The following is a 25,612-nucleotide window of genomic DNA, read 5'->3' as shown; positions in this document are numbered from 1 at the left end:
TTTGGATTCATATGTTGTTTTTTTTCTGACTTTGTGTGAACGAAAAGACAGTTTTCTCATTGGAAATAGGTCAATTTCAAAATATCACTGTCCTGGTCACAAAAGCAAAGTTTGTGGGGAATAATAGCCATTTTCTATACTTTTGAGGCATAAGCAATTAGGAAATAACACTTACTACCCAGGAACAAAAATTGTGTTACATAGTGTAATTAACGAGCTAGCTTCTGGTATATGTCACCAGACACCCTTGATAGAATTACAGCCTTATTATGCTCAGCTGGGTGTACATTATTATTATTATTATTATTATTATTATTATTATTATTATTATTATTATTATTATTATTATTCCCTACGATGACATTATGCAACAGATTGCATGAACACATAATGAGTCTCTAGACAGGTATGCGTTGAGATTCGGGCTCTCAACATTCTGAATTTTGGTACACTTGGAATATTGATGGAATAATCCAGTTGAATTGGGCCACATCCAATGTCATTAGAAGAAGTGTCATCAGAGTCATTGATATTAGCGATATGTATGAACATTGTCTGTTATATAACAAATACATTAAAAAACGAACAAATAATGTTCTTGATAAAGATAGCATATGTAAACAGCAGAGGTCGCCGTTGTTGTATGTTTCAAACGACGCTTCTAAGTTGTTGCACCTTACCACAGGACTACATTTCCCATTATGTTGTTTCTTTACAACCCTCTTTCACGAACAACGAAAATCGCAACAGAGAAAAACAGAGACAAAACAGTCACAGCGACACCCTGCGGAAGAAAGTAAACACACTGGACTCACCGACATGTGGCCGAGACGCTCACAAATCAACACCGAGCCTTCCGTACACTCGAATCGGGGAAATTCAGTTTGATTTCCCGCAGCCTAGGGGGACTGATCCCCGGAAATACAGTGACTTAAGACGAGAGAGTGACTTCATGTTGACTCCTCGATAATTTGAGACAGCGTTTTGTACCCGAATCATCAGCCTTTTCAAAAGGGTAAGTGAAAGAATTAAAAAAAAAAAAAAAAAAAAAAAAAAAGTGTGGCGTTTTCAACTGGTAGGAGAACTTCGCTCTAGTATAAGATCACATTGTTATGGATTGCTTTTGTTATGAAACCAGACTACGGTGTTGTAAAATTGATCAAAATTAAATCTTGGGGGTTGACCTAATACAATTTTAGGCTAGGTGTGTCTAGAAACGGTAGATCATATTTCGAAAGTTCCGAGGTGCAAAGTTTGGGCCTTAGTAGTTGAATGGTCATATTAGTTTACATGTGGCACTGGCAAAAGTCAAAGTTTAAACCGCATTTACTATCTATATATAGTAACCGTCTGATCAAATTGAAAATCTCTTGAATCCTTCATTGTGTGGAGTAAAATGTATCCAAATAGTTCATTCATAGCCGTGTGTGTAGACTCTCGTCTTGCAGAGGCAGCATCACTGCGCACATTCATGACTGAGATGAGCAATGTTTTGCTCAACCTTGGTTGAATGAGCACGGGATAATTAACTGCGATTTTAAGCCTTAGTTATGGTGTTTTCCCTGATTAATTTTGACAGACATTCAGCCATTTGCGTTGTCTGTTGCCTTTTTTTTTTTTTTTTCTTAAAGCTGTAAGAAATTCTGATGTTTCTGTGAAGGGGGGAGTGTTCTGTAAACAAACTGGATTTTGTCAGACGGAGCAGCAGTAGTACATCCAAACTGCTACTCTATCCTTCACTTTGATATATTGTCCATGACCATTTTGTTCACCACCAGTTACAGTACCACAGTCAAACTAGTTTTAATCACAATACTGAAAACAAAACTGTTTCGCTTTCATTGATATTACGATTTGTAGTTAAAGAGGCCTAGGTCTACGTTACTGGTTGTCTCTGATTGGCACTAGTCGTAGTAAAGGCCAATCATATCTTGTATTTAAATCAAATACTACTTCCTACTAGCAACATACAATGGCAGAGTTTAACATTGTTTATGTTCAAATTTGTCAAGACTGAATTCATTTAATTACATTTAGAAATGTAGACGTATTCCAAATATCTAGTTCTACACATTGTTTTTGAGCTAAATTGGAGTGCAACCAATTTTCAACCAGCATTGCCTGCCACTAACAAAGTACTTGGCTTTTCTAGTAATAAAAGTTAAATTGCAGTATCTACAGTTAAAATTATCTACAAGACAAACTAAAGCATTAGCTAAGCCTCAACATTTTGAATTTCAAATAAATATTCCAAACAAGTGGTAATATTGTGAAACCATGTGTCATATTACAGCATATCTGCTTGTTATCTTTAATACAGTGCCTACACTGCAGTGGGATCATTCCAAGTCAAATGAACCCACCTTATTCTTCTGATTGAAATGAGTAATGTCGGTATATGTTTTAAAAGAATAAGAAAACATAAGCTTGTAAGCATTTATCTTTTGGTGGTGAGCATGCTACCCTAACTGAGAAATAGCTTTAAAAGTCTTAAAATAGTGATGTCAATCATTTGACAACCCTACCACTGCAGAATGAATACCTGAGAGTCAGAACACATGTTCTTTGTTTATTTTAAATTGTCTTAACAATTTTATGATTTTGTTGACACTTTTCTGAAAAAGTTTTTGGGGGGCACAAAAGTAAGGAAAAGCTTCTGGAATTGGGCGATTAATTGCATTGTTTTTGTATTTGCTGTCATGCAGTGAATATTTGTTTAAAGTAATTTTATTCAACACATTGACATTATGATGTGTGTTAAAATCTTGCAAAGTGACTGTCTGGCTTTAAAGTTGGTAAATCCTTGCTCCAAATTTACAGTAGTGTGCAGACATTGACCCAAGCTTGAATTCAATTAAGCTTGTGTGTCTTTTGTTCTTGCAGTAGTAAAAACTCTGCTTTACTATGAGTAACTTAAATGTTTTCTTTCTTTCTAGTATATTGTGCTTAGTTTGTGTAGTCAGAAAAGATTTGTAACTAAGTGAAAAGTTTAAGGCTTGAGACCAAGGACAATTTCAGGTGGAAAATGTTGTACTTTACAACCTGAAATTTCCAGCAAAACTTTTGCAACTTCGTGTTGCGAGAGCTGTGTTTTTTATAATGTATAATATGATGCCTACAAAATACAAAACAGTCGTGGAAGCTAGCTGATAAAATAGGTTTTTAGTATCTCATTCTGTTGGATTCCCAAAATATCTAAAATCCTTTAAACATTTTCGTTTGATTTGTCAAAACTTGTGAGCAATGAAACACTTTCTCTTGGGAATTTCTTGCCTGAATTTAACAGCTTTGCATGGACATTCATTAGAAAGGTATTCCACATGATGAGAATGAAGGTCACGTGAACATACGGGTAGTGGACAAAAAAATGGCAACACCAATGTAAAGTCACTGAATAGGGTGTTGGGCCACCACGTGCAGCCAGTACGGCCTGTATGCACCGTGGCATAGAGTCTACCAGCCTCTGGAATTCTGCAGGAGGGATGCAATGTATTAATATGTATCTCAATAGTATTAACTGTGGCTAATTTGGTCACATATGCGACTAAAAAATGTGCTTGTGCGGACATAAATTTTAATTTAGGCGCACGTTTGCCACTAGAAATTCCTAAAGCAGGACAATACAAAGTAAACATTAATTTTTTAGCTGACAGTATAAAACATTAAAAAAAAAACACACACACACACAGATAGCTCAGTCGTAATGTACTCTGGGAATATAGTTTATTGGTGCCCTGTGCCCACTGTTAATCACACATTGAAAACTACAAATCCCATACCCCACCAATATTTATCAGTGCGATGGCCACCGTTTCCAGACAAGTTTGAAAACTTGTTACACCAATATTAGGAAAATGACAAATTATTTTCATGTGATTGGAGAAGTTTCAAAAGAAAATCACGATGAACAAAATACAGGTATGTTGGCGTCTTTATAAGAAACGAGAAATGAATGACTTTTTTTTATTGTTGTTGTTGTTGTTGTTATTTCAGTGTTTCCAGTACTGAAAAAGGCGTTGTTTTTTTTAATCGTTACATGAAAAAGATCCGGGTACCCGGGTGTTTTTCACGGTGGGTGCCCGGTTCCGGATTTTCTACCCATGCCCGCCTCTAACATGTATACAGTGAATTTTATTCTTGTATAAAAATTTCAGCATACCGTATGTTTGATCTGTACTGTAGTTTTGTTTAGAAATTGTTTTAGTTTAGTAAAGCACTGAAAGTCTATCTAGCTGCTTTCACACATTTTTCTGAAACTGTACCAACCATGGACCTTATTAGACTTTAGTACAATGAAATGTGCAGTATTGAAATAGACTACTTTATGTCTGCTTCAAAGACACTGAACTTCTCCAGCACTTACAATGTTTACAGTTCTGTTGACAACAGATAAACGATGTCACAATCATTTACAAACTAAAACAAGCATTTGAAAACATATTAACTAGTCTAATCTAAAGTACTTGCTGTCTGACATTTTCAAAGGGACATGCAAACCTCTGCTGTATTTTATTACTTCAGTTGCTATATTAACGTGTTGGATCGTTTGTACATACGCGTGCTATCACTGTCCCATGTTTACATGCAGTGAAATATTTAGAATACGACACAACTTGGGCATTTACAATGGAAAAGACTGGTTTAACAAGAGTAGTTGGTTATGTGGCAATAATGTATTAATTATAGTGTAATCTGTTTAATGCATAGACCATGTGAATCCTCCTTCTAGTATTCACTTTCAGTATTGCAATATGGCAGTTTTTTTCTGTATTTATACAGTAGTATTATAGATCGAAGTACTGTACAAAGGAAGATCCTAACACTACTTTATTCATGTAGTATGTGTTCTTAAGTGTGAGAGGATTTTGTCCCTGTGTAACCTTTACTCACTATTGCTGTTTATATTCCTGCATTAACCAGCTGTCATTCTAATTCAGCAGTCACACTCGTCTCATCTGCAATCCCTTCAAACAGGCATACAGGCTGTGTTTTATAATTCACTAAAACATTTAAGCACAAGATGCACGCTTCTTTTAAACTCCAAGCTGTTACTTAACAAAGCTTTTAAATAAAGTAGGCTACTTTATAATAGCGTAAACAAGTTGTTTTTTTTTTTTTTTTGCAAGTTGCGACTATTTTTTTGCTGTGGTATTGTGACTAGTCTATTGTCATACCCCTAGTGGTCTCCTCTAAGATTCTTGAATATTATTCCTCCCAGTTTGAAATTGAAAGTAACTGAAATACAGGCTTTGAATCATAATCTTGATTGCTTATAGTACAGTTTTAAAACTGTTATTCACCAGTTTCCATTGGTTACACTTGAACACCCAAACTGATCACCTACACAAAATAACATACAGCACATGTATTCTACCCTGGATTCATTACGCAGAGCGTCTGCAGTTGCTTGCTTCCATAGCTGATCAGTTTTCATTCGGCACCTTTTTGAGTGAAACACTTGCACTACTGTGATAGGGAACCCATTGTGTCCACACACACTGTTTACACCATTGCAAGTGTTGCGCAGCGCTTACAAAGGTGAGTGTAAAGAGAGCTAATGTGTTTTTATTGCATTTTAATTTATGTTAGTTAAATTGAGAGTTGTTTTTACTTTTAATTCATTCAGTCATACCATTGTCTTCAGCTGTTTACCTTTTCTTTGACAGCGTGCCTCTAGCGACCTGAAATGAGAAGCAACAAGCCAAAGACTTCAGATGGAAGAGATAATGGTGAGCGTGTTGGTGGCTTTTTTTTTTTTTTTTAACCTGTGCTGCCCTGGAAGTTACTCATGTGACCTTGTTTTGAATAATTTTACACAATGTATTTATTTATTTATTTTTAAGAAGTAGTAGCCACTACAGTGGCCAGGATTTAAAAATGATGCTACCGAGCTCGGTTTTATGCTACACATTAACTCCTTTGTTGCATACCGCACACAAAGGAATGTCTTTTCCATCACTTGATGTTGTTGATTGCTAACTATATTAGGCACACAAAAAAGGGTTAACACTGAGTTTGTGTAACTGCATGAGGTATACAGTATAGTTTGCTTACTCATGCACATACTGTACAGTGGTGCTGGCCTACTTTTGGCTAAACAAGTCTCACAGGTGACATGGGTTCCTATAGACACACATAAATAAGAAATATTGCAACAAAAAGAAAGCAGACTCTAGTAGCAACTACGTTCAGGCACTGCTTCAGTAGTTTTCTGCACATTAAAAGCTGTATGTTTAAAGCTGTATTGTCCTTGCAGTCTTTTCAAACACATTAAAAACATCAAACCCATATTTAGGATTTCTGTAGCCTCATCAGTCTCAAGAGCCATCTCATAGATACTTGTGCAGTTTTTATAATATTTTATTTCATCTTAATGACTGTTTGTTCTTTTCCCTGCGGGGGGAGGATTTCAATCTTTTTGACTTCTTTACCAACAGGTGAAAAAAAGAGTAGACAGGAGGATAATGATAGTGCTGTTGCAGTGAATGAAGAAGTAGACAGGTGTCCCATCTGTCTCAACCTCCTCTTGCAGCAGGAGTTGGCTCTCCCTGAGAACTGCTGTCATGTCTTCTGCCTAAGCTGTATTCTGAAATGGGCAGAAGTAAGTTTCCTACAATTCTCTGTATTATTATGGAACAGTGTGGTGTTTTTACACATTGTGTCTGCATGTTGGGTGTATATTACAGTAGATCGTAGCCATCACAATGAAGGGTATGAACATGTCTTTTGCACATGGAATTGCACTTTGTAATGTAACACCTCTGCCTTTCAGACTGTCACTTCCTGCCCTATTGACCGTAAGCCTTTCCAAGCAATTTACAAACAAGATCGTGTACTGGGCTGCATGAAGGTTAGTGTCAGCCTACATGCTATGAGGTAGTGGGGTCTGTTCAATTGATCTAAATGGTGATATAAATGGCATCAATGTTAAATATAAATTAAAAAAAAAAAAACTAAGTCAAACTGGCATTTTACTTTTGTTTATTTAATTTTTTAAAGGTAATTATTCTGAAGAGAATCACACACACTGTTCTAGATGGTGGTTTTCATAGTCCCTTTCTTTTGAAGATTTAAACGGTGGCCAGTATCAGTGACCACATTTGTAGCAGGGTTTCAAGTAGTCTTGCATTAATTACTCTGTTTAACTTGTTCAACACCAACTTTATAACTAAACAATTACTTTATAAAGATAGGGGGTAAATTGTTGAAATGTAAGGCTGCATCCACACTGGACAGAGCGACGCGAGCGAAGTCGCCGAATGTCAGTCCGCACCAAACACGACTTGGAAACGATCCAAAAGACTGGAAATACATGACCCCGCCCGTCTTGTTTTGATAAAAGGTTACCATCCTGACCTCCAGCAACTCTGTTGTAAAATAAAGGTTGGACTTGTAAAACCTATAGATCAGAGTTATTGAGCATCCCTATATATCCAGCAGTTGTGATGTGTCACATATTATTTATTTCTTTCTTAGCAGACACCCTTACTCGGGGCCACTTACAGTTGTATACAAAAATACATATCAAGAATTACGGTACAATTAAGAGCAAGATACAAAATACAATGACTTCAGTCTTAATAAGAGCAAATACAAAACACAATACAATTAGATTTTGGGGCAGAGAAGTGTTGATAGTTACATCAGGGTTAGATACGAGTGCAGGTGAAATAGAAAATACTACAGATTGGGTTCAGAGCAGGATTAAATACAGTAAAATAGGGAGCAGATAAGTGCAAGTTAAAGTGTATTAAAGGCAGAGTGCTATATTGTCCAAAAGGGAAGAGTTGAGTTTTACAGGTGTTGTCTGAAGAGGTGTGTCTTGAGGAGGCGCCGGAAGTTAGTCAGGGACTGGGCAGTCCTAACATTTGTAGGAAGGTTCGTTGCACCACTGCGGGGCGAGGGTGGAGAAGGAGCGGGCTCTGGAGGCAGAGGAGCGTAGAGGAGGTACAACAGTCTTCTAGTGCAGGCGGAGAGGTCGGGTGGGGGTGTAGGGAGAGATGAGGGTCTGGAGGTAGGTGGGTGCAGGCTGCTAAAGTAATCGGTAGGCGAGTACAAGTCTTGAACCGGATGCGAGTGGTGATCGGGAGCCAGTGGAGTAGTGTGGGAGAAGCGAGGCAGAGAGAACACCAGGCAAGCAGTGGAGTTCTGGATGAGCTGGAGTGGACGGGTGGCAGACGCAGGGAGGCCGATCAGGAGAGAGTTGCAGTAGTCTAGGTGGGAGAGTACCAGGGCCTGGACAAGGAGTTGCATGGAGTAGTTGGTGAGGAAGGGCCTGATTCCTCGTATGTTGTTCAGGAAGAAACGACAGGTGCATACTAGAGTGGAGATGTGCTGGGAGCAGGACAGGCAGGGGTCCAGGGTTACTGCGAGGTTTTTGGCTGAGGAGGAGGGAGAGATCATGGTAGATTCCAGGGGAATGGAGATAGAGAGATCAGAGGAGGGGAAGAAAAGGCGATCAGATTTCAGAGGTTGAATTTGAGGTGATGAGAGTTCATCCAGGAGGAGATAGCAGACAGACAGGTAGAGATATCGGAGGGGATGATGGGGTTAGAGAAGGGGAAGGACAGGAAGATCTGAGCATCATCAGCATGGAAATGGTATGAGAAACCATAGGATGCGATGAGGGGGCCCAGGGAGCGGGTGTAGAGAGAGAATAGGAGAGGACCCAAGACTGATCCTTGGGGGTTGAGAGAGGGTGAGGTGTGGAGGTTGAGCCGCGCCAGGTTACCTGGCAGGTGTGGTCGGAGAGGTAGGAGGAGAACCAGGCCAAAGCAGGCCAGAGTTTCCCAGGTCGGCAAGAGAGGTTAGGAGAATAGAGTGATTGACAGTGTCAAAGGCAGCAGAGAGATCGAGGAGAATTAGGACAGAGGAGAGAGCCAGCACAGGCAGAGTTTAGTGAACAAGTGACAGACAGGAGAGCCACTTTAGTGGAGTAAGCAGAGAGTGGTTAGACAGGAAAGCAGAGAGCTGGTGGTGTACTTCCCACTCAAGGGTTTTAGAGAGGAAGGGTAAAAGGGAGACAGGACTGTAGTTCTGGAGGGAGGTGGAGTCAAGGGTAAGTTTTTTGAGGAGGGGGTGAGGAGGCTTGTTTGAAGGCAGAAGGAAAGAGGCTAGAGAAGAGAGAAGTGTTGAGAAAGGAGGAGATTAAGGGGAGTAAAGCAGGGGCAGCAGCTTGAAAGAGTTGGTTGGGGAGGGGGTCCAGGGTGCACGTGGTGGGTTTGTGGCCCTGGAGGAGGAGGGAGAGGTCAACGTCTGAGAGGGGAGAGAAGGAGGGTGAGTTAGTAGGGGAGACAGGCTGCTGGGGTAGGAGTGGAAGGGGAGGGAGAGGTATTAAAGTGTTTGCAGATAGCAGAGATTTTAGAGAAGAAAGAGGCAAAGGTGTCAGAAGAGATAGAAGAGGGAAGAGGGGGGAGGAGTGAGGAGAAGGTAGAGAATAGTTTTCGGGGGTTAGTGGAGGATTGGATAATAGATTGGAAATAGGAGCGTTGAGAAGAAGAGGGAGTGGTAGAGGTCTAGGGCAGCAGGGAGTTTGGTTCTCTTCCATTTCTTTTCAACAGAACGCAGTTCTGTTCTTGCCGCACGGAGCACAGTAGAGCCAGGGGAGGGGCGGGCAGGTTGGAAGGTGAGGGGATAAATGGAGGAGGTGAGGGAGAAGAGGGTAGAGGTAGCAGAGTCTATACAGAGTTGAGAGGAGTTGTCGCTGGGATTGAGGTGAGCGGTGGAGGCAATGACGGGGAGAGCGCGGAGGTTACGGCGGTAGGTGGGGTAGGGAGAGACAAAAAAAGAGATGCTATAGTGATCAGAGCGGTCTAGAAAGTTGACAGAGGGTGGAGGGACAGCAGGCCCTGGAGAAGGTGAAGTCCAGTTGCTGGCCAGCTTTGTGGGTAGGAGGGGATGGAAAGAGAAGTTCAAGGAGAGGAAGGAATCTGTGGGTAGGGTTGGAGAGATGGATATTGAAATCACCCAACAGGACAGCAGAGAGGGGTGGGAGGAGAGGAGATGGTCAACTTCATGAGCGAGAGGTCCAGGGGGACAGTACAGTACAATTGTCAGGAGTTGACAGGGAGAGGTTAGTTGGACAAACGTATTGCCAGCTTTGTTTTACAACAGATAGAATAGTAGAACCTCGATAATATTTTTGTTTGTTTGGTGAATCTCCACAAAACATCACTTTATGCATATGTAAAGACCTTCTTGTCACGGATTTGTTCCATGGAACAAAATGAACAAAACGTTATTTATCATAAAAACAAACAAACCATAAAAAAGCCATGGGTTAAAATTAGGTCACATTTTAAGTTGTTTGAATGTGGGACCTTTTTTGTGTCATTTTGAAAACCCAGCAAAAGTTAATATTTTTCATTTAAATGCAGGATATGTAGACTGCATGTATGGTCCTGTTTATTTTTGCTGATTTAATAAACCTATTTTTATGCAACTTTGGAAAGAAAATGTCAGTGCTGCTAAATGCACCACCTGCAACCCAACCAGGCATTGTCTTTTTTCTGGATGTCTATGCAGTTGTTCAGTTTCATATAATGATGGATACTGCTACACCTCATAAATTAACTTTTCGTCATCCATAATGAACTTGTTTTAAGGCATGACATGTGTTTGACATGTGTCAAGGGTGTTACTTTGCTTCTGATTGGTCAGTTTCATCCCAGTTGTGCAACGAAAAAAAAACAGAAACAGGTTCTCAAAGCGACGTTGTTTGCTGCTGCTGTGGGTACTCCTATTTGACTCCAGTGTGGATACAGCTTTATTCTTAAATTATGTTTTCATATTTTTATTCCGCAAGAAAGATGGCCAGTGGTCTTGGATAAATACATTGAAGAATATCATTTAGATCTGTTCGTCTTGAAAGTCATCTTTGATGTCCTGAGAAGCTTTGTCTAATGCACATTTCAGATTCCAGTAAAGAAAAAAGTGAATAAAACAGAGCTACAGGAATGTAGCTGCAACAAAGAGAAAGAAAAAAGAAAAGGCTGCTTGTCATATTGCAACGGCACATCAAGGTGGGATACTGAATTAATTCCTACTGTACTCACTAATTAGTTTCACTGGCACAAAGAAGTAGAGCCAGGATGTAAGTTGGGTGTTCAGCTCCTTGGATATAGTATGATATCTGGTAAGCAATTGTGATGAAACTTGAAATTCCAGTTTAGTTTATGAAAAAGCTGACCTAAACAGTAGAATCTACACTAAGACTACAGCTTTAGTAGTTTCCTGTTTTATTTAACATGTTGCATTCTTAAAATGCATCATCAATTTGCTGAATTGACTGCACCTGTTTCTATCTAAGATTACAGGTTGTTTCTGTCTTCAAACCCATTAAAAAACAATAATGTGATTCTTCAAAAGAGCTGTGTGGTGGAGCTCAGCGATCCATGTATGGTCAAGAGCCATCTGTTAGCCCTTATCAAAGTCATTGTGGCTTACTTATGCTTTGGTCTTGTGATTGGTTGGGATAGTTCAATGCAATATATTGAACTATATGTGTATGTGTGTTTGTTTTATTTTTAATTTTTTTTATTATGCAGAGCTACTTCTAATAATGTTTTATACTATGCATGCTTTATAGGTAGATCATGGTGGTCGACTTGTTTATTACACTTTTGTCTATATTTAGAATAATGTGTTAATGTCATTTGTATTTTATTTTTTTTTTAGGGGAAAGTATTCAAGAAGGCCTCTGTGTCCCAAGTCTTGTTTGGAAGATTATGAGAGAAAATGTACATGTACGATTATTTTATTTATTTGTTTTACTCATTGGTTCAATTTATTTAAATGTGTGTAAAGTTTATGTACTGTGAAGTAGGCTATATAAAGCTAACTGTACCATTGAAGGGGATATTTGACTTTAGTAAAACAGCCACGCTGAGGCTTTGTTTGTTTATTCTTTGCAGCGTTCTGGTTTTCTAGTGCAGAGATTAGTAGTCCCGTGTTTTTATTTATTCATTTATTTATTTTTAATCTTTTTGTTGAGTTCAAAATCTGTTTAAACACTTGATCCAGGATCTTGCTAGTTTATTACCTCCAAATATTTAATCCCCTAAATCTTTGCAAATCAAATGTGAGCAAGTCCGTTTTGTATTATGTGCTACCCCCTTTGTTGATGTCGACCTACAACAAACAAAAACACACACTACTGTTTTCAATCATTATTTGTTTTCCAGATAAGTCTTATGTTTGTTGTAAAAACCAAAAGGATTCTACAACAGCTGCAAGAAAGAATAAGGTTTGTTTCAATTAGGTCTGCTTCTAATCTTTATTAAAAAGCTCATTTAAAAACAAAGCAGTGGATGAGAATTGTGTTGTAACGCCACAGGCTTTTGAACATGGATTTATGGAAAACATTAAGTAAAATAGTATTGAGTGCAAAGCCTGCTCTTTCTCCTAAAAAAATATTATTGAGTAACATAGTATCTTGCCAATTGATGTTGTGTATAACAAAAGTTTTGAAATGTGTTTGAGGTTGTTTGGTCTCTAAAGATCTGATTTCTAATCTGTTTGCTAATAGGTCAGTAGAAGGACCTGTTCACAGCAACCTGTTACAGATTTCTCCTGCATTTCTCCGTCGAATGGCCAGACCAGTGGCACCTCTGTAGCAAATCAAGAGAATTGGTTAGTCTATTCTGATAGCGGCATGTCCTTTTCTTAGTGTTTTTTTTTTTTAAAGGTGCACACAGACAACAATAATCCTGGAGTTTCCCCTCTATAATCCTTACTTGAAAAATTATATAATTTATTTCTCCTTGAATTTCTTTTTCCCGTTGTTTTTGGTGGTGAGTGTTATGAAAAACTTGCAGTATAAATTCCGATCTGACTTGCACATAAAAAAAAATGGAAATATTGAAAAGAAAATTACTAGTACAAGAAAATATGATACTTGTACAGTTTACCGTCAACTTGGCCTTACCGTGAATTAACTGAATTCCTCAGTTAATTGAAATTGTGAAACGTTGAGGCATCTGTGTGGTGTTAATATATTTTTTACACTGGAATTATGTTTTCTAGTGCAGAATTCATAGTTGAAGATGAACCCCACTTTAGACAGAAGAGGTGCAGACTGGAAGCACAGATGTTTCCTTGGCTGGCTGTTTCCACTTCTCTCACAGCAGCCGGGTTGGTAAGGTAAGCTTTCAGCCTGGATATAACCCACGTTCCTTGTCTTCAAATTACCCTACTGCACAAAGGTTGTGCAGTAGGGTAAAACGCTTAAACTTGTGTTGCAGTTATCAAATCTTTCTAATATTTATTGCTTATTTCTAAGTGAGAAAGAAAATGTGATGCTATGCATGCTACTTTTATCAGTACTTTTGAAAAAAATTTGTTTCAGTACATCTTTTTTGTTTGAGATGGGAAGTCGTAGTGATCTAGTCTTGAATTTCCTGAGGATAGAATACAGTTTTCTTCCAGCAGTCTTGATTTTCATGTCAGAACATTTGTCTTAAGTTTTACCTCACTAGTGCAACACGCCAATAGCATAATATCCATGTTTACTTCATGTATTAACCCTTTCCAGTCCGAAAGGGTTTATACATTTCTCAATGGCCGAGAGAGGCCAGAAGAAAAAACAGATGGATCTGAGCAATACACATAGTACCTTCACCACGGACAAGATAGCTGCTTCCGTATCCAGCGCTCAAAGAAAATTGCTGACATTTGCCAAGCTTTTGTGAGAAGTTATAGTAATAAAATAATGACTTGGATAGCATTATTGAGGAGTTTGGTGATAAATCGAGTGATCAGAAGATGATTTATCAGTATGCGCTGCTATGAAGAGATACGTAATAAATACAACGAACAAGGAGTGGAGCAGGGCAGGAGACTGAGTGTCCTTGTGATATGCAGTGCCTTTTAAACCTGTTTTACTTAAAATTACTTTTAAATAGAGCGTGTAAAATAAGTTAGAGCTGACATGCCTGAGAGGCGCTGAATAAATGGACTGCAGGGGGTTAAGTAAACCTTTCATTTGTCACGGTTAGGGGTAGCACCAAATCGTTGACTAGTCATATACAGTGACAGTCAACCTCAGGAATTGGCAGTCAATTTAATGGCACATCGCGTATAACACATAGGGCCTAAATGACATAACAAATGTCAAGCAGTTTTAAGGTATAGTGCACAAATAGCAAAGTTTTATAAAACAGTATGTTCACATTTAGCTCACCAAACATTATCAAATACGATTATATGTGTGTGTATATATATATATATATATATATATATATGTATGTGTATATATATATATATATACTTTTTTTTGTTTTTTTTTTTAAATGGAGACTAGCTGGCCTATAGGACTATTTTTACTCAACTATCAAAACGCTATGAAGTTAGTAATCCTTTTATTCACAGTTAAGTGTTGAGGTTATGTATAGCTTTTCATGTAAATCATTGTTACTTTCCATATTTTTCCTTGGCTTAAAATGTATCACTTTGTCTACATCCGAGAACTTGAACATGACTTCATCCTTTTAATATCATTTTCTTACAGACAAAGCTTTGATTCCTGTGAGGTGCTTAATGGCGTGTTTGCTTTGAGATCACTATTACCAGATGCTACCTCTGCAGCAAATCCTTTTGCAGGACAATTTGGTGAGGGTTTTTATTTCCTTGAATGATTATTTTTTTAATTATTAACATTATATATATTATTATAATATATAACCATCATAATATATATATATATGATATCTATATATATATATATATTAGTATATATATTTTAGTGACATTTCAGGAATTGTGCTGCACAATAATATATATATATATATATATATATCTATATATATATCTATATATATATATATATATATATATATAAAAATAAAATCTTTTTTACCTATATTTACTGCCTGAGTCGTAGACGTCTGAAAAAAGTAGGACCAGATAGCCTTCGGGTTATACCAGTAATTTCTAAAAATGCTTTAAGATGTTAATTTATTTTTTAAAACTAATTTGTCCCATCCTGTGTAAAGCTGTCTGTAGAATTACTTGATATACTTTACATGGTGTAATAACACAAGTGATGCAGTTTCAGAATCCCAGTTTCAAATATATGGGTGAATATAAAATCTGACCTTTAGTCCTATGAATGAGGGCAGGTTGCTTGTGATGGAGAACTTTAGGAACTGTGATGTAAGTTATTTTATTTATTTTTTTAGCTGTCAAAATTTATTTGACCATGCCAAATCCGTCTAGAACCGTATAGATTACATCAGTCAAGGAGAGAGCTTTTGTGCATATTTATATTTGTGTACATGGCATGTTAACGTGCGTTGTGTTCATGCAGAAGTCATTGGCAAAGAGTGTGTAGTAACCTGTTCCAAGGGAGGAGAGAAAAAAAATACTTCAAGAGCATCTGGTACAAAAGGTTCAAAAAATAAAGCAGAGAATGCAACAAACAGAAGGAGATCTGCCAGAAACAGCCAAACTGAAGAGTCTCCTCCAACGCAAAATCCAAATTCTCCTCAGTCTAACCACTCTGACTCGGATACATCGCTTACAAACAGTCCCGCAAAAGTAACTGGTGCTTCAAAAAAACCTGAAAAGCAAACTGTAAAGAAAAGGACCGAGCAAGGTGCTAAAGAGGAGCGTCCAACTAAGAGAAAAACCAGAGTAGCTACAAATTCTAAAAAACACTGTTCCAATAGTCCTGAGGAAAGTGAAAATGAGGAGGAGCATATGGCTGAAGAGGAGTCATCAGAGGAGAAAGGAGCAGCTGAACTTTCAAAGGTGTCACTTACAGACAAGGAACTAAATGCAACTGCTGAAAGCAGCAACTCCAGCAGACACTCTGAAGAGAATAGTCCTGAAACCTCAATGGAGCCAATAAACAGAAATGACCGAATGGAAGATAGCAGCACTGATGAGACAGAGAAAAATAACCTTCCTTTCTCACCTGAGGAGGCGGAGGAGGACCCAGAAGCTAAACCATTTAGCAAAAAACTACCACCATTGTTGCCTGATGAAGATGAATTGGAAGACTCTGAGGACAAAGGTCCTGTGGAAAAGGAAGACTCTGCCTCCTGCTGCAGTGAGCGTGCCTTATCACCCAAAGAAGAGGACTTACGAAGCTTGGAAGCTAAAAGTCCCATAGGGAAAGCTAATTCTGATTGCAGCGAGCCTCCTTCCCCACCGTCTGAGGAAGACATGGAATTGGAGGCTAAAAGTCCTCTTGAGAAAGCTGACTCTGTTTCCCAGAGCAGTGAACAGCCTTACTCACCTGCAGATGAAATTGGCAACTTGGATGCTAAAAGTGTCAATGAGGACAATGAATCTGAAACTGAAGAACGTACTACTAAAAAACAAAAAGAAAGTGAAGACCAAAAACCTAGGAGCTACCCGCGGGATCCGGAGGAATTGCATGACTCTGAAACAGAATATTCAATAGACTGTAGAAGTAAAGCTGATGAGCCAGGTGAACCCACCAATTTGGAGGAATCTGTTTTACAAGTAAAAACATTGGAAGAAAAAGATCCTGCCCATGCTGATTCCAAAGAGACAGAATCCCCAGAAAGTGGAGAAAACAAAACAAGAGAATATTTTTCTGAGGATAACACTGAGATGGTGTCAATGGAGTGTGACTCGCCAAGCAGAGATCATGAATTAAAAACAGAACAGAGGGGTGGGGTTGAAAATACCAACTCTGTGACTATAAAACCATATACCGTCAACCAGATGGCAAAAAATAATACAATGGATGAGAAATCCGAAGAGAAGACTTCAGAGATTACCACTGAACAAAGAGAGACAGAAAAGAGAGAGAATCGGCAACGCAGATCTCGGTTTCATTCTCCTTCCACTACCTGGTCTCCAAAGAGGCAAGGTAAAAGAGAGCGTAGAAGATCAAGATCTAGATCTAGGGGTCGAGACTCTCCTTCAGCTTCCAGACGCAGGTCTAGATCACGTAGTAGAGACAGAGAAAGTGACAAAGATGGACAAAAAAATGATGGTTCTAGAAGAGAGCGCAGCAGGGAGAGAGGAGAAAGAAGAGGTAGGAGGCATTCAAGGAGCCGATCAAGAACACGTGGTAGAGTTTCCTCTTCAGACAGAGCTGAGAGGGGTGGTCATTCTCCTCGGAGAAGAGATAGGGGGTCCAATGACAACTGGAGAAATTCCAGGGGCAATGATAGGCACAGGAGAAATGACCAGGATTGGCAAAGTGATCTGTTTGGCAAAGAAACATCTGAATCTGACAATGGAGGAACTGAAATTCCATCTGAAAGGAGCAGAACAGAAAATCCAGACTGGGTGAAAGAAAAAATAAAAGCTGATCTGGATACATCAAATGATTCAAGATGGGAAGAACACAAAAATAATGGGCCAAGAGGTGATTCCTGGACCCGTAATATTAGCCCAAGTTGGAAATCAGATTGTGGGAGTGGGAGTAGCCGTGGTGGGTATAGAGGTGGTTTTGGACAAGGAGACCAATCGGAAAACCGTTGGCAATCTAGAAATTCTCTCTCAGGGACACCAAACAATTCAGGGAATGACTCTTACAGCAGATTCAATGAGAATCGGCTGAATAGACGAAAAGGTGAACAGGACTTTACAACCGAGCCTCCTGTAGATCGGTCTGGCTGGTCCTCTGCATCCAGCTGGGCTGTAAGGAGGACTCTACCTGCTGATGTGCAAAATTACTATTCCAGAAGAGGAAGGAACCTATCTGGTTCACAAGGTGGATGGATGAAACCAGAGGAAGAGACACCTGTGCAAGGTATTTAATAATTTCATTTTTACTTTGGGGGATGTTTAAATAATAATTCTGCTGCTCTTGGATTTGTTTGTAAAATGTAAAGTATAATTTAACACTGCATAAATTGGTTGTATATTACTTAACAAAAAAAAGGACCCTGTTAGGTATCCTTTTTATTACTAATAGAAACCACATTATGAAATAATATTTATCTGGTTTGGAGCAACCTTTCATAATCAGATAGTGATTGCTTCATCAAATACATTAGTTTCTGATTGTCTGAACCACATTTGTTTTTTAGTGATGAAAGGATTAAGAATTAGCCAAGATAGTCACCTAAAGCCGTTTTACATTCAACGCAATCTCAGTGTATTACGTGTTTAACCCTAATCAGAGTAACAACATGTTTGTTTGTTTATATTTTTAGATCCAAACTTCAGTGAACAAACCAGTCAACCCAGTGATGGCCAACAGCTACCTGTAAATGTGATGCATCACCAGCTGAATGTAATCCCGCAGCCAATGACTATATTGCCATACCCTGTAGGTGTCCATCCCTCAACATTGAATATGCAGCCCAATCCGTTCAACATGGCCCATCAGTTACCTGTGCATATTCATTCAGGAGGGCCACTCCTGCAGGTAGCTGCTCCAGCCACTCAGGGTTTACCTCCTCCACCCCCTCCTCCTCCACCATCTCAGCAAGCAAACTTCATGGCCTCGCAAACTGATGGAAAGCAACCACAGGTAATCTAGAGATTCAACTTTGCATGCGATTTATTATCTGTTAATATTGGGTTTTGTTTGTGGCAAACTGGCTCCGGGTAAATGTATTTTTTCTCATGTGAAACCTGTTTTAACGCCTCATTTTCGTTACTACTTGCCTTCACAATAGGGAATTAACCAATAACATGAAGTCTAAATAATACCACTTTTGACTGAGCAGTAAATGGCATTAACCAGAATATTTAGGAAAAGAAGTAAGTTAGAAAAATGCAGAAGTTCACTGGTTCCTAACATCGCTATTGTATGTACTACTATAGACTTGGTTAACCAGTCAAGTGCTCTGCGCTTTGCCAATTATTAAATCTTAGTTCTTCGTTGTTTACCGGTGCATTCTGTCCCTTCCCTTCTTGGTGATCTTATCACTACTTTAGCCATGCCTCAAAACACTGAGAAAACCAATTGGCCTGAATGAGAGGCTTATATAAGAAGTAAGGAACAAGTTTGTCAGCCACCGCTTTGCAGTACACACATCAGTTTGCATTATTATTATTATTATTATTATTATTATTATTATTATTATTATTCTGAACATGCCTGGTGGTTTATTTTCCTGATGCTTTCGTTTTCAATGTGTAATGTCGTTTCCTGTCGATCACCGTCGCTACAACGCTTTCTTCCAGTTAGCAAGTCTTTGACTACAATGTGAAAGCCTTGTTTTAAAACCCGGACTAGAGGTTCATCTAAAAGACCCTTGCTGAGCACAAGAACATCCTTACTGCCACCTCCCCAAAAAAATAAACTAGAATGATTTATCCATTGATATTACCTTTAATTGCTTATTAAAGGTTTGGTTGTGACTGTGCTCTCAGCCAGTAGATATTACACTATGCAATAATACACACACACACACACACACACTACAGATTGATATTCATGATTATATTGCAATGCATACCAATGTACAGGAATGTAAGGAATTTATCTGGTGCTTTGCTAAGTATTCTTCATTCAATAGCACTGTTGTGCCAGTGTATGTCAGTAATGGCTGTGATTGACTTGTACTCTTCAATGAGTATACCAAGTGTGTTTAAGACAAACACCATACTAAGAAGTGTATGTTAATCGAATGCCCTTATTTAGGGTAACTTTCTTTTCAGTCATGAAGTCCATGGATGCTATTTATAATATCTTATGAGTTAATAGAGAACTTGAAACTTTTCAGTCCACATTACAAAGCACTGCATACTTCAGTAAACTCTTCCATTACTGCAAGTACAGATACATCTGGGTAACACTTGGCTTCATTTATGATATAGAACAGCATGTTTTATCTCAAAAAATTGATTTCTTGAATTATGTACAATTCCCTTATGTAATACAAAAAGTGATTGGCGCTGCTATTGTATGCAGTTTTCCTTGTATTACAATGGAAGTACCCCTTTCTTTTCTTCTTTGATGCCTGTGCTATTTTGTGTAGGTGTGAATGATACCACGTGTAACAGCTTGCTGCTTGTGCTTGAACTGCCGGTATTGTAACTTTTCTCTGAGGGTTATTTAGTTCATCTGTACTTATTGTGGCTCTTTTAAACAGGTAGTGACCAGTGCGCAGGGGGGGAACACGTTCAGTGCACCTCTCTTGCCTGCGCCGTCAAAAGCTCCGGGAAGTGCAGTTCAGGGAGCAGCTAATGTAATTCTATCATCGTCAAGAACCCAGGCCAGCACAGCTGGAAAACCTTTTATGAGTAAAGAAACGGTGACAATTGAAGCAAATGCAGACAGTTCCAAGAAAGAAAAGGCATGTACATGTAAAGAACTAAATATGTTAAGAAAGCTATAGCTATACATGCTGCTAGGAAAAAAAGATACAGAAAAAATGTTATTAGACATTGTCTAAATCTTTAGTGTAAGTGACTGGTTATGCTAAAACATTGATTAATGTTGATGTTTAGTATTTAAAAAAACCATAGATACACTGAGCTGTGTGTCCTGTTTTCATGAGCACAAACGAGCTATTAGCCTTCTGGTGAAATTACAAATATATTGGGCAATATGTTTGGTTTTCCTGAAACCTTATGCACATCACTTGTTTGTTCTGTAATGTGGTAGCAAGACTTTCAGTGACTACAGCTGGTTTACTTTATAGCAACTGTTAGCATACAGTAATCAGTGATGTCAAAAAGAGCACAAACTCTCATGGCCTTTGCCTATGTATATTTGTTTACAGAAATGTCAAATTCAGGAAAAAGCTGTACAAGAAGTGAAACTGGCCATCAAACCATATTACCAAAACAAGGATATTACCAAGGATGAATATAAAGAGATTGTCCGCAAAGCAGTAGAAAAGGCAAGTAAAGATCTGCTTATCACTGGAATGTCACCTGATTTATAAGCAATACCCTAGGATATAATGCATGTAATGGTAGCCTTTTAACAGTTACTGTATTTATTACTCTTAATTGTATGTAAGTTGGGAGGGAATGCATTACCCTTTCCTCCTAAAGCATAACATTTAGAAAAATATATGAAATTTGAAACAGTTTGTGCACGATTCTAGCATTGTCTTGAAAGACAATCACCATAAGGGTACAAGTGCAGCAGATCCACAGTGATACTTAAGTAAACTTCGGAATTTGTCCGACCTTCCAGAATATCAAGAGACCCAGGCTATACCTGGAGAACATGCCACCTACCAGGGTGATGCCAAGTCCAATCTGGTAAACAGGTCCTAATAAAAGTGAGCGGACAGCTTATTTCATACCTTTCAGTCCTATTGCCATTCTGTTTGCACTATGCCCCAGGTATGCCTGTCTTGATTGTTAGTAAGGAAGGTTGGGGTTAAACAAACCTTACACATGATAGAGGTGTTTCATAAATGGATAATAGAGGATTATATGGCCACGGTAACAACATTATAACATTGGATCTTCATGTTCTTTATTTTTACAGGTTTGTCAAAGCAAGAGTGGAGAAGTCAACTCTGGTAAAGTGGCAAATCTGGTTAAGGCATATGTTGATAAATACAAGCATGCCCGCAAGAATAAGGCAGAAGACCATGGAAAATGTTGAATAGGACTTTGGCTCAGTAGTGCAGTTTCTACCACCTGTAACATTTAATATAAACTTTGAGAACTGACTGGAAATCAGGTTTTGATATCGACAACCTAATGTTAATAAAGATTTTCTGTAGATTTCATATTTTGTTTAAAATGAGAGAAAGGGAGACTCACTTCTTAACCCTTTTAAATTGGGCTGAAACCATTGAAATGACTGATTTGCTGATATAAAAGGGTTAAAGGAAAGCCTGCTGGTCCTGTAGAATGTTGTCGTCTTGTGTGAATGAAAAGCTGTACAGCGTTTTGACTTGCAGTAGTAAGAGCATCTATTTAAGCTCTTCTGTTGTAGCCAGTATTGGTACAGAACAGGTATGTACAGTTTTCATGAGTTTCATCTATCATGAGTGAAACACTTAAGTTTTTTCTTAAGTGTTTAGGTAAAGTTCTCTATCACTGATTTTTTTTGTTTTTTTGTTTTTTTAAATAGTGAACGCTTAGGTAAACATGTTGCCTTTATAGTTATTCGTAGTGGTAACTGGAAAGTTGAGTGCAGGATTAACCGCCATGTGTACATGTTATGTCGGAAACAGATCAAGGGTTTATTGTACCCAAACTAGGTTAGGCATTTTAGGATTGCTAGAGCTAAAGAACAGTTCAATGAGCTGGAGTTGATTTGACCTTAAATTTTGTTTTGTAACATGTGCTCTGTGGACACTGTAACTATTATCCAGAAAGCAATTCAATAAATAATATGCTGCTTATTAAGTTTCATGTGTGGTGTTTATAGTATTGTATATTCAGGTCGTGCCAGTTCTGTTTCTGTCTATCTATATAATGAAGAAGAAAAGTAATTGATAAACTGAAAACTTTCATTTTTTTTAATAACGTGCTACAATTGTTTGGCTTCCAGCTTATTCAGATAGCATCATAGAAATACGTAGTCGAGGAGTATCGTATCCTGTTAGACCTTGATTCTCCTTGGATATAGAGTGGTTTGCTGTTTTTGAATACTCTAACAACAAAGCAGTTTATTTTTAGTTGTCATTTGATGCTGATAAGTGTACTCTCATTTTTGTTAAATACCTTCTCTGCTATGCTAAAGTGTGTGTGTGTGTGTGTGTATATGTATATATATATATATATATATATATATATATATATATATATATATATATATATATATATATATACACACACATACATACACACAGCTCTGGAAAAAATTAAGAGACCACTGCAAAATTTTCTTAAATCAGCATCTCTACATGTATGGCAGCCATTCCATTCCAGTGTCTGTTGAATTCCAACACAGGCACACCTCATTCTACTGAATGAGGTACTGATTAGGGGATCACCTGAACCAAATCTTATTTAACGAGGAAAAGTATAAAAACCACTCCTGTGGTCATCACTATCCTCTTGCAATAGGACCAGCTGGATGGCAAAACAGTGATAGTAGTACCTCAAAAGTAATTGGAATCAAAAAACAACACTTGACCATGCCCAAAGAGTTGAAAAGGAAAGTTTTGAGCGAGGAAAAGAAGGGTTCAATTCTGGCTTTACTGCCAGAGGGATACAGTGAGCGTCGGGTTGCTTCCATCCTTAAAATTTCAAAGACGGCGGTTCATAAGAACAAGGTCAAGAGGCACACATTGGGGACAACAAAGCTACAGACCGGCAGAGGGCGAAAATGACTCTCCAGTGACCGGGATGACCGCCAACTCATTCGAATGACACTCAGCAACCGTAGTATGACATCAAGTGACCTACAAAAAGAAGGGCAAACAGCAGTTGGGGTGAAGTGCACGGTGAGGACGGTTTGAAACAGGCTCCTAGGGGCAGGGCTGAAGTCGTGCAAAGCTAGAAAAAAGCCCTTCATCAATGAGAAGCAAAGAAGAGCCAGGCTGAGGTTTGCAAAAAACCATAAGGATTGGACCGTAGAGGACTGGAGTAAGGTAATCTTCTCTGATGAGTCCAATTTTCAGCTTTGCCCAACACCTGGTCGTCTAATGGTTAGACGGAGACCTGGAGAGGCCTACAAGCCACAGTGTCTCGCATGCACTGTGAAATGTGGTGGAGGATCGATGATGATCTGGGGGTGCTTCAGCAAGGCTGTAATTGGGCAGATTTGTCTTTGTGAAGGACGCATGAATCAAGCCAAGTACAAGGTTGTCCTGGAAGAAAACTTGCTTTCTTCTGCTCTGACAATGTTCCCCAACTCTGAGGACTGTTTTTTCCAGCAGGACAATGCTCCCTGCCACACAGCCAGGTCCCATGGATGCTGTTGAAATGTTTTCAGGAAAAATCATGACTGGTTCAGTACTAGATTTCTTTAATACAAGCATGGATATGATCTAAGGTGGCTGAAGACACTTCCATTACATTAACTGAAAACCGGTACCAGTGTATAGCCTGTGATCATTTCCAATTGCAATCCTCATGTTTGTTATCACCTTGGTAATGTGAGACGGGAGCTGCGATTGACCCACATCCCACACTATTTCAGTGCTGTGAACTGTTTCTGAATAGCAGTTTTTGTAAGTTTACAAAGTTGGACTAAATGTTTTTTTTTTTACACAACTTCAGCATGCAAATACTAAGAATATAAAAGATGATCACTAATAAATACTTGAAATAACACAACCCATTGAAACATTTAAGTATAAAAAAAAAAGTACTTGGTGACGTACTATAAAAATATTGTGTATGTGGTGTTGGTGGCATATAAAAAAACAAAGTGAATAAAAACAAAGTGAATAAAAACAAAGTTTGCTATAGTATTTGTTCTTTAACTGATGTATCAATGTGGTAAAAACACTAGCAATGTCATATCACCTGTACAGTATGCAATTCAATGTGTGCACAAAAGGAAACAAAATGGAGAATTTAAATCAAGTTTGAAAATTACCATTTGAAACAAACTATTAATAGATTTATATAAACTTGTAGAGTGATTTTGGTAAATATGTAGATAACTTTTAAATACATTAGATGTTGTATGCCAAAGTAACTTTATACAGATAACTAAATGTGATAAGACTGCAGTGAAGCGTATTGCATTATCTGCATACATTAACAAAAGACACTGCACCTCCAGTGTTAGATTTCTATTGTATATTTAAGAGCAGCATTCATATTTAGAGCACAGTATTTGTAAATGTGGAGCTGTGTCCCATTTGTAGAGTACAGTATAAATGTGCACTGTTAATACAAATGATCTTAAACATTGAAGGACCTTAATTCAGTTTTATATTGGTTAAGAATAATGCATCTTTGGATATGAGCATGTCACAATAAGCCCAAGAGGTTACAGTACAGCTGTTTTAAGCTACGTTGTACTGAAGTTGATGTCATTCATATGCTGTAAAATAAAACAACAGTCCAGGTGACTAGTGAGCAACATTTCTAAATAAATTTAACAAGCTGTCCTAACACCCCATTGTTCTCCTTTTGAAAAACCTGAACCAGCTGTCTCAAAGGGCAATTAAATCATATAAATATTTTTGGCATTGTTTCTGTGAATAAATACTAGTATCTGTACATGAAAACTCATCTGTTGCATTTTAGTGTAAAAATCTGGACTGTGGTTGATGCTTGCAGCTATCAAAATATCCTCACTGTTAATGTGGCATGTGTATTATGACAGAAATTAATATGCATTACCTCACCATGCAGTCCACGATGACACACTGGCTCATAGTCATAGTGTGGACTGATAAGATCGCAACCAAAAACGTGGATTGATTAACCATCTTCATCTTGCATCGAGTGCCAGCCAGCATCAAAAGCATGATGTTAATGCAATGAAGTTATGTGTTGGTTCCAATATTCTACAGGACACTTTCTCCTTAACAGCTGGCAGCATCAGGAACACTCATTGGTGATGTAGGTATAAGTATTCTGTGGCACAAGTTCCCACCATTTATAATCTTTAGACATCTCACTATGATATTACATGTTTTGTTTTTCTTTTAAGACTTTTCATTGTAAAACACAAGTATATTGCCTTGTTGCTTTAGCAGGTTGAATTATGACTCCACTCCCCACCTTCTCCTGGTCTTAACACAGTTTGCAGCTGACAAAAGTTCACAACACAAACCACAATTATAACTGGCTCTAATAA

The 25,612-nt window shown here is 38.3% G+C and overlaps 1 protein-coding gene across 4 annotated transcripts; it reads left to right on the top strand.

Moving 5' to 3' along the window:
- Nucleotides 1–786: 786 nt before the first annotated feature.
- On the top strand, nucleotides 787–21,907 carry LOC121319985 (protein SCAF11-like). 4 transcript variants are annotated; one of them, XM_041258028.1, is made up of 15 exons: nucleotides 787–1,015; nucleotides 5,667–5,729; nucleotides 6,438–6,601; nucleotides 6,773–6,850; nucleotides 10,915–11,021; nucleotides 11,677–11,738; nucleotides 12,183–12,244; nucleotides 12,527–12,630; nucleotides 13,024–13,140; nucleotides 14,507–14,607; nucleotides 15,305–17,731; nucleotides 18,138–18,457; nucleotides 20,028–20,231; nucleotides 20,661–20,780; nucleotides 21,383–21,907. In XM_041258028.1, exons 2-15 carry the CDS (start codon nucleotides 5,687–5,689, stop codon nucleotides 21,500–21,502), a joined length of 4,029 nt encoding a protein of 1,342 aa, XP_041113962.1. In that variant the 5' UTR covers nucleotides 787–1,015; nucleotides 5,667–5,686; the 3' UTR covers nucleotides 21,503–21,907. The 4 variants fall into 4 exon arrangements, with proteins under 4 accessions (XP_041113962.1, XP_041113961.1, XP_041113960.1 ...); XM_041258027.1 differs by having other exon boundaries at nucleotides 11,677–11,744; nucleotides 15,308–17,731; XM_041258026.1 differs by having other exon boundaries at nucleotides 11,677–11,744.
- The last annotated feature ends 3,705 nt before the right edge of the window (nucleotides 21,908–25,612 follow it).

The sequence above is a fragment of the Polyodon spathula genome, chromosome 8, assembly GCF_017654505.1.
Source record: "Polyodon spathula isolate WHYD16114869_AA chromosome 8, ASM1765450v1, whole genome shotgun sequence".
Lineage (NCBI taxonomy): Eukaryota > Metazoa > Chordata > Actinopteri > Acipenseriformes > Polyodontidae > Polyodon > Polyodon spathula.
The sequence above is the reverse complement of the archived record's forward strand: the minus strand, read 5'-3'. Positions and strand labels throughout refer to the sequence as shown.

What these genes read in the sequence shown, in the direction of transcription:
- LOC121319985 (XM_041258026.1), top strand. Translation starts at nt 5,687, where the DNA reads ATGAGAAGCAACAAGCCAAAGACTTCAGATGGAAGAGATAATG. An exon ending in TCCTTTTGCAGGACAATTTG is followed by an intron (nt 14,608 to 15,304) that starts GTGAGGGTTTTT and finishes GTGTTCATGCAG; the next exon opens with AAGTCATTGGCAAAGAGTGT. An exon ending in TCCGCAAAGCAGTAGAAAAG is followed by an intron (nt 20,781 to 21,382) that starts GCAAGTAAAGAT and finishes TTATTTTTACAG; the next exon opens with GTTTGTCAAAGCAAGAGTGG.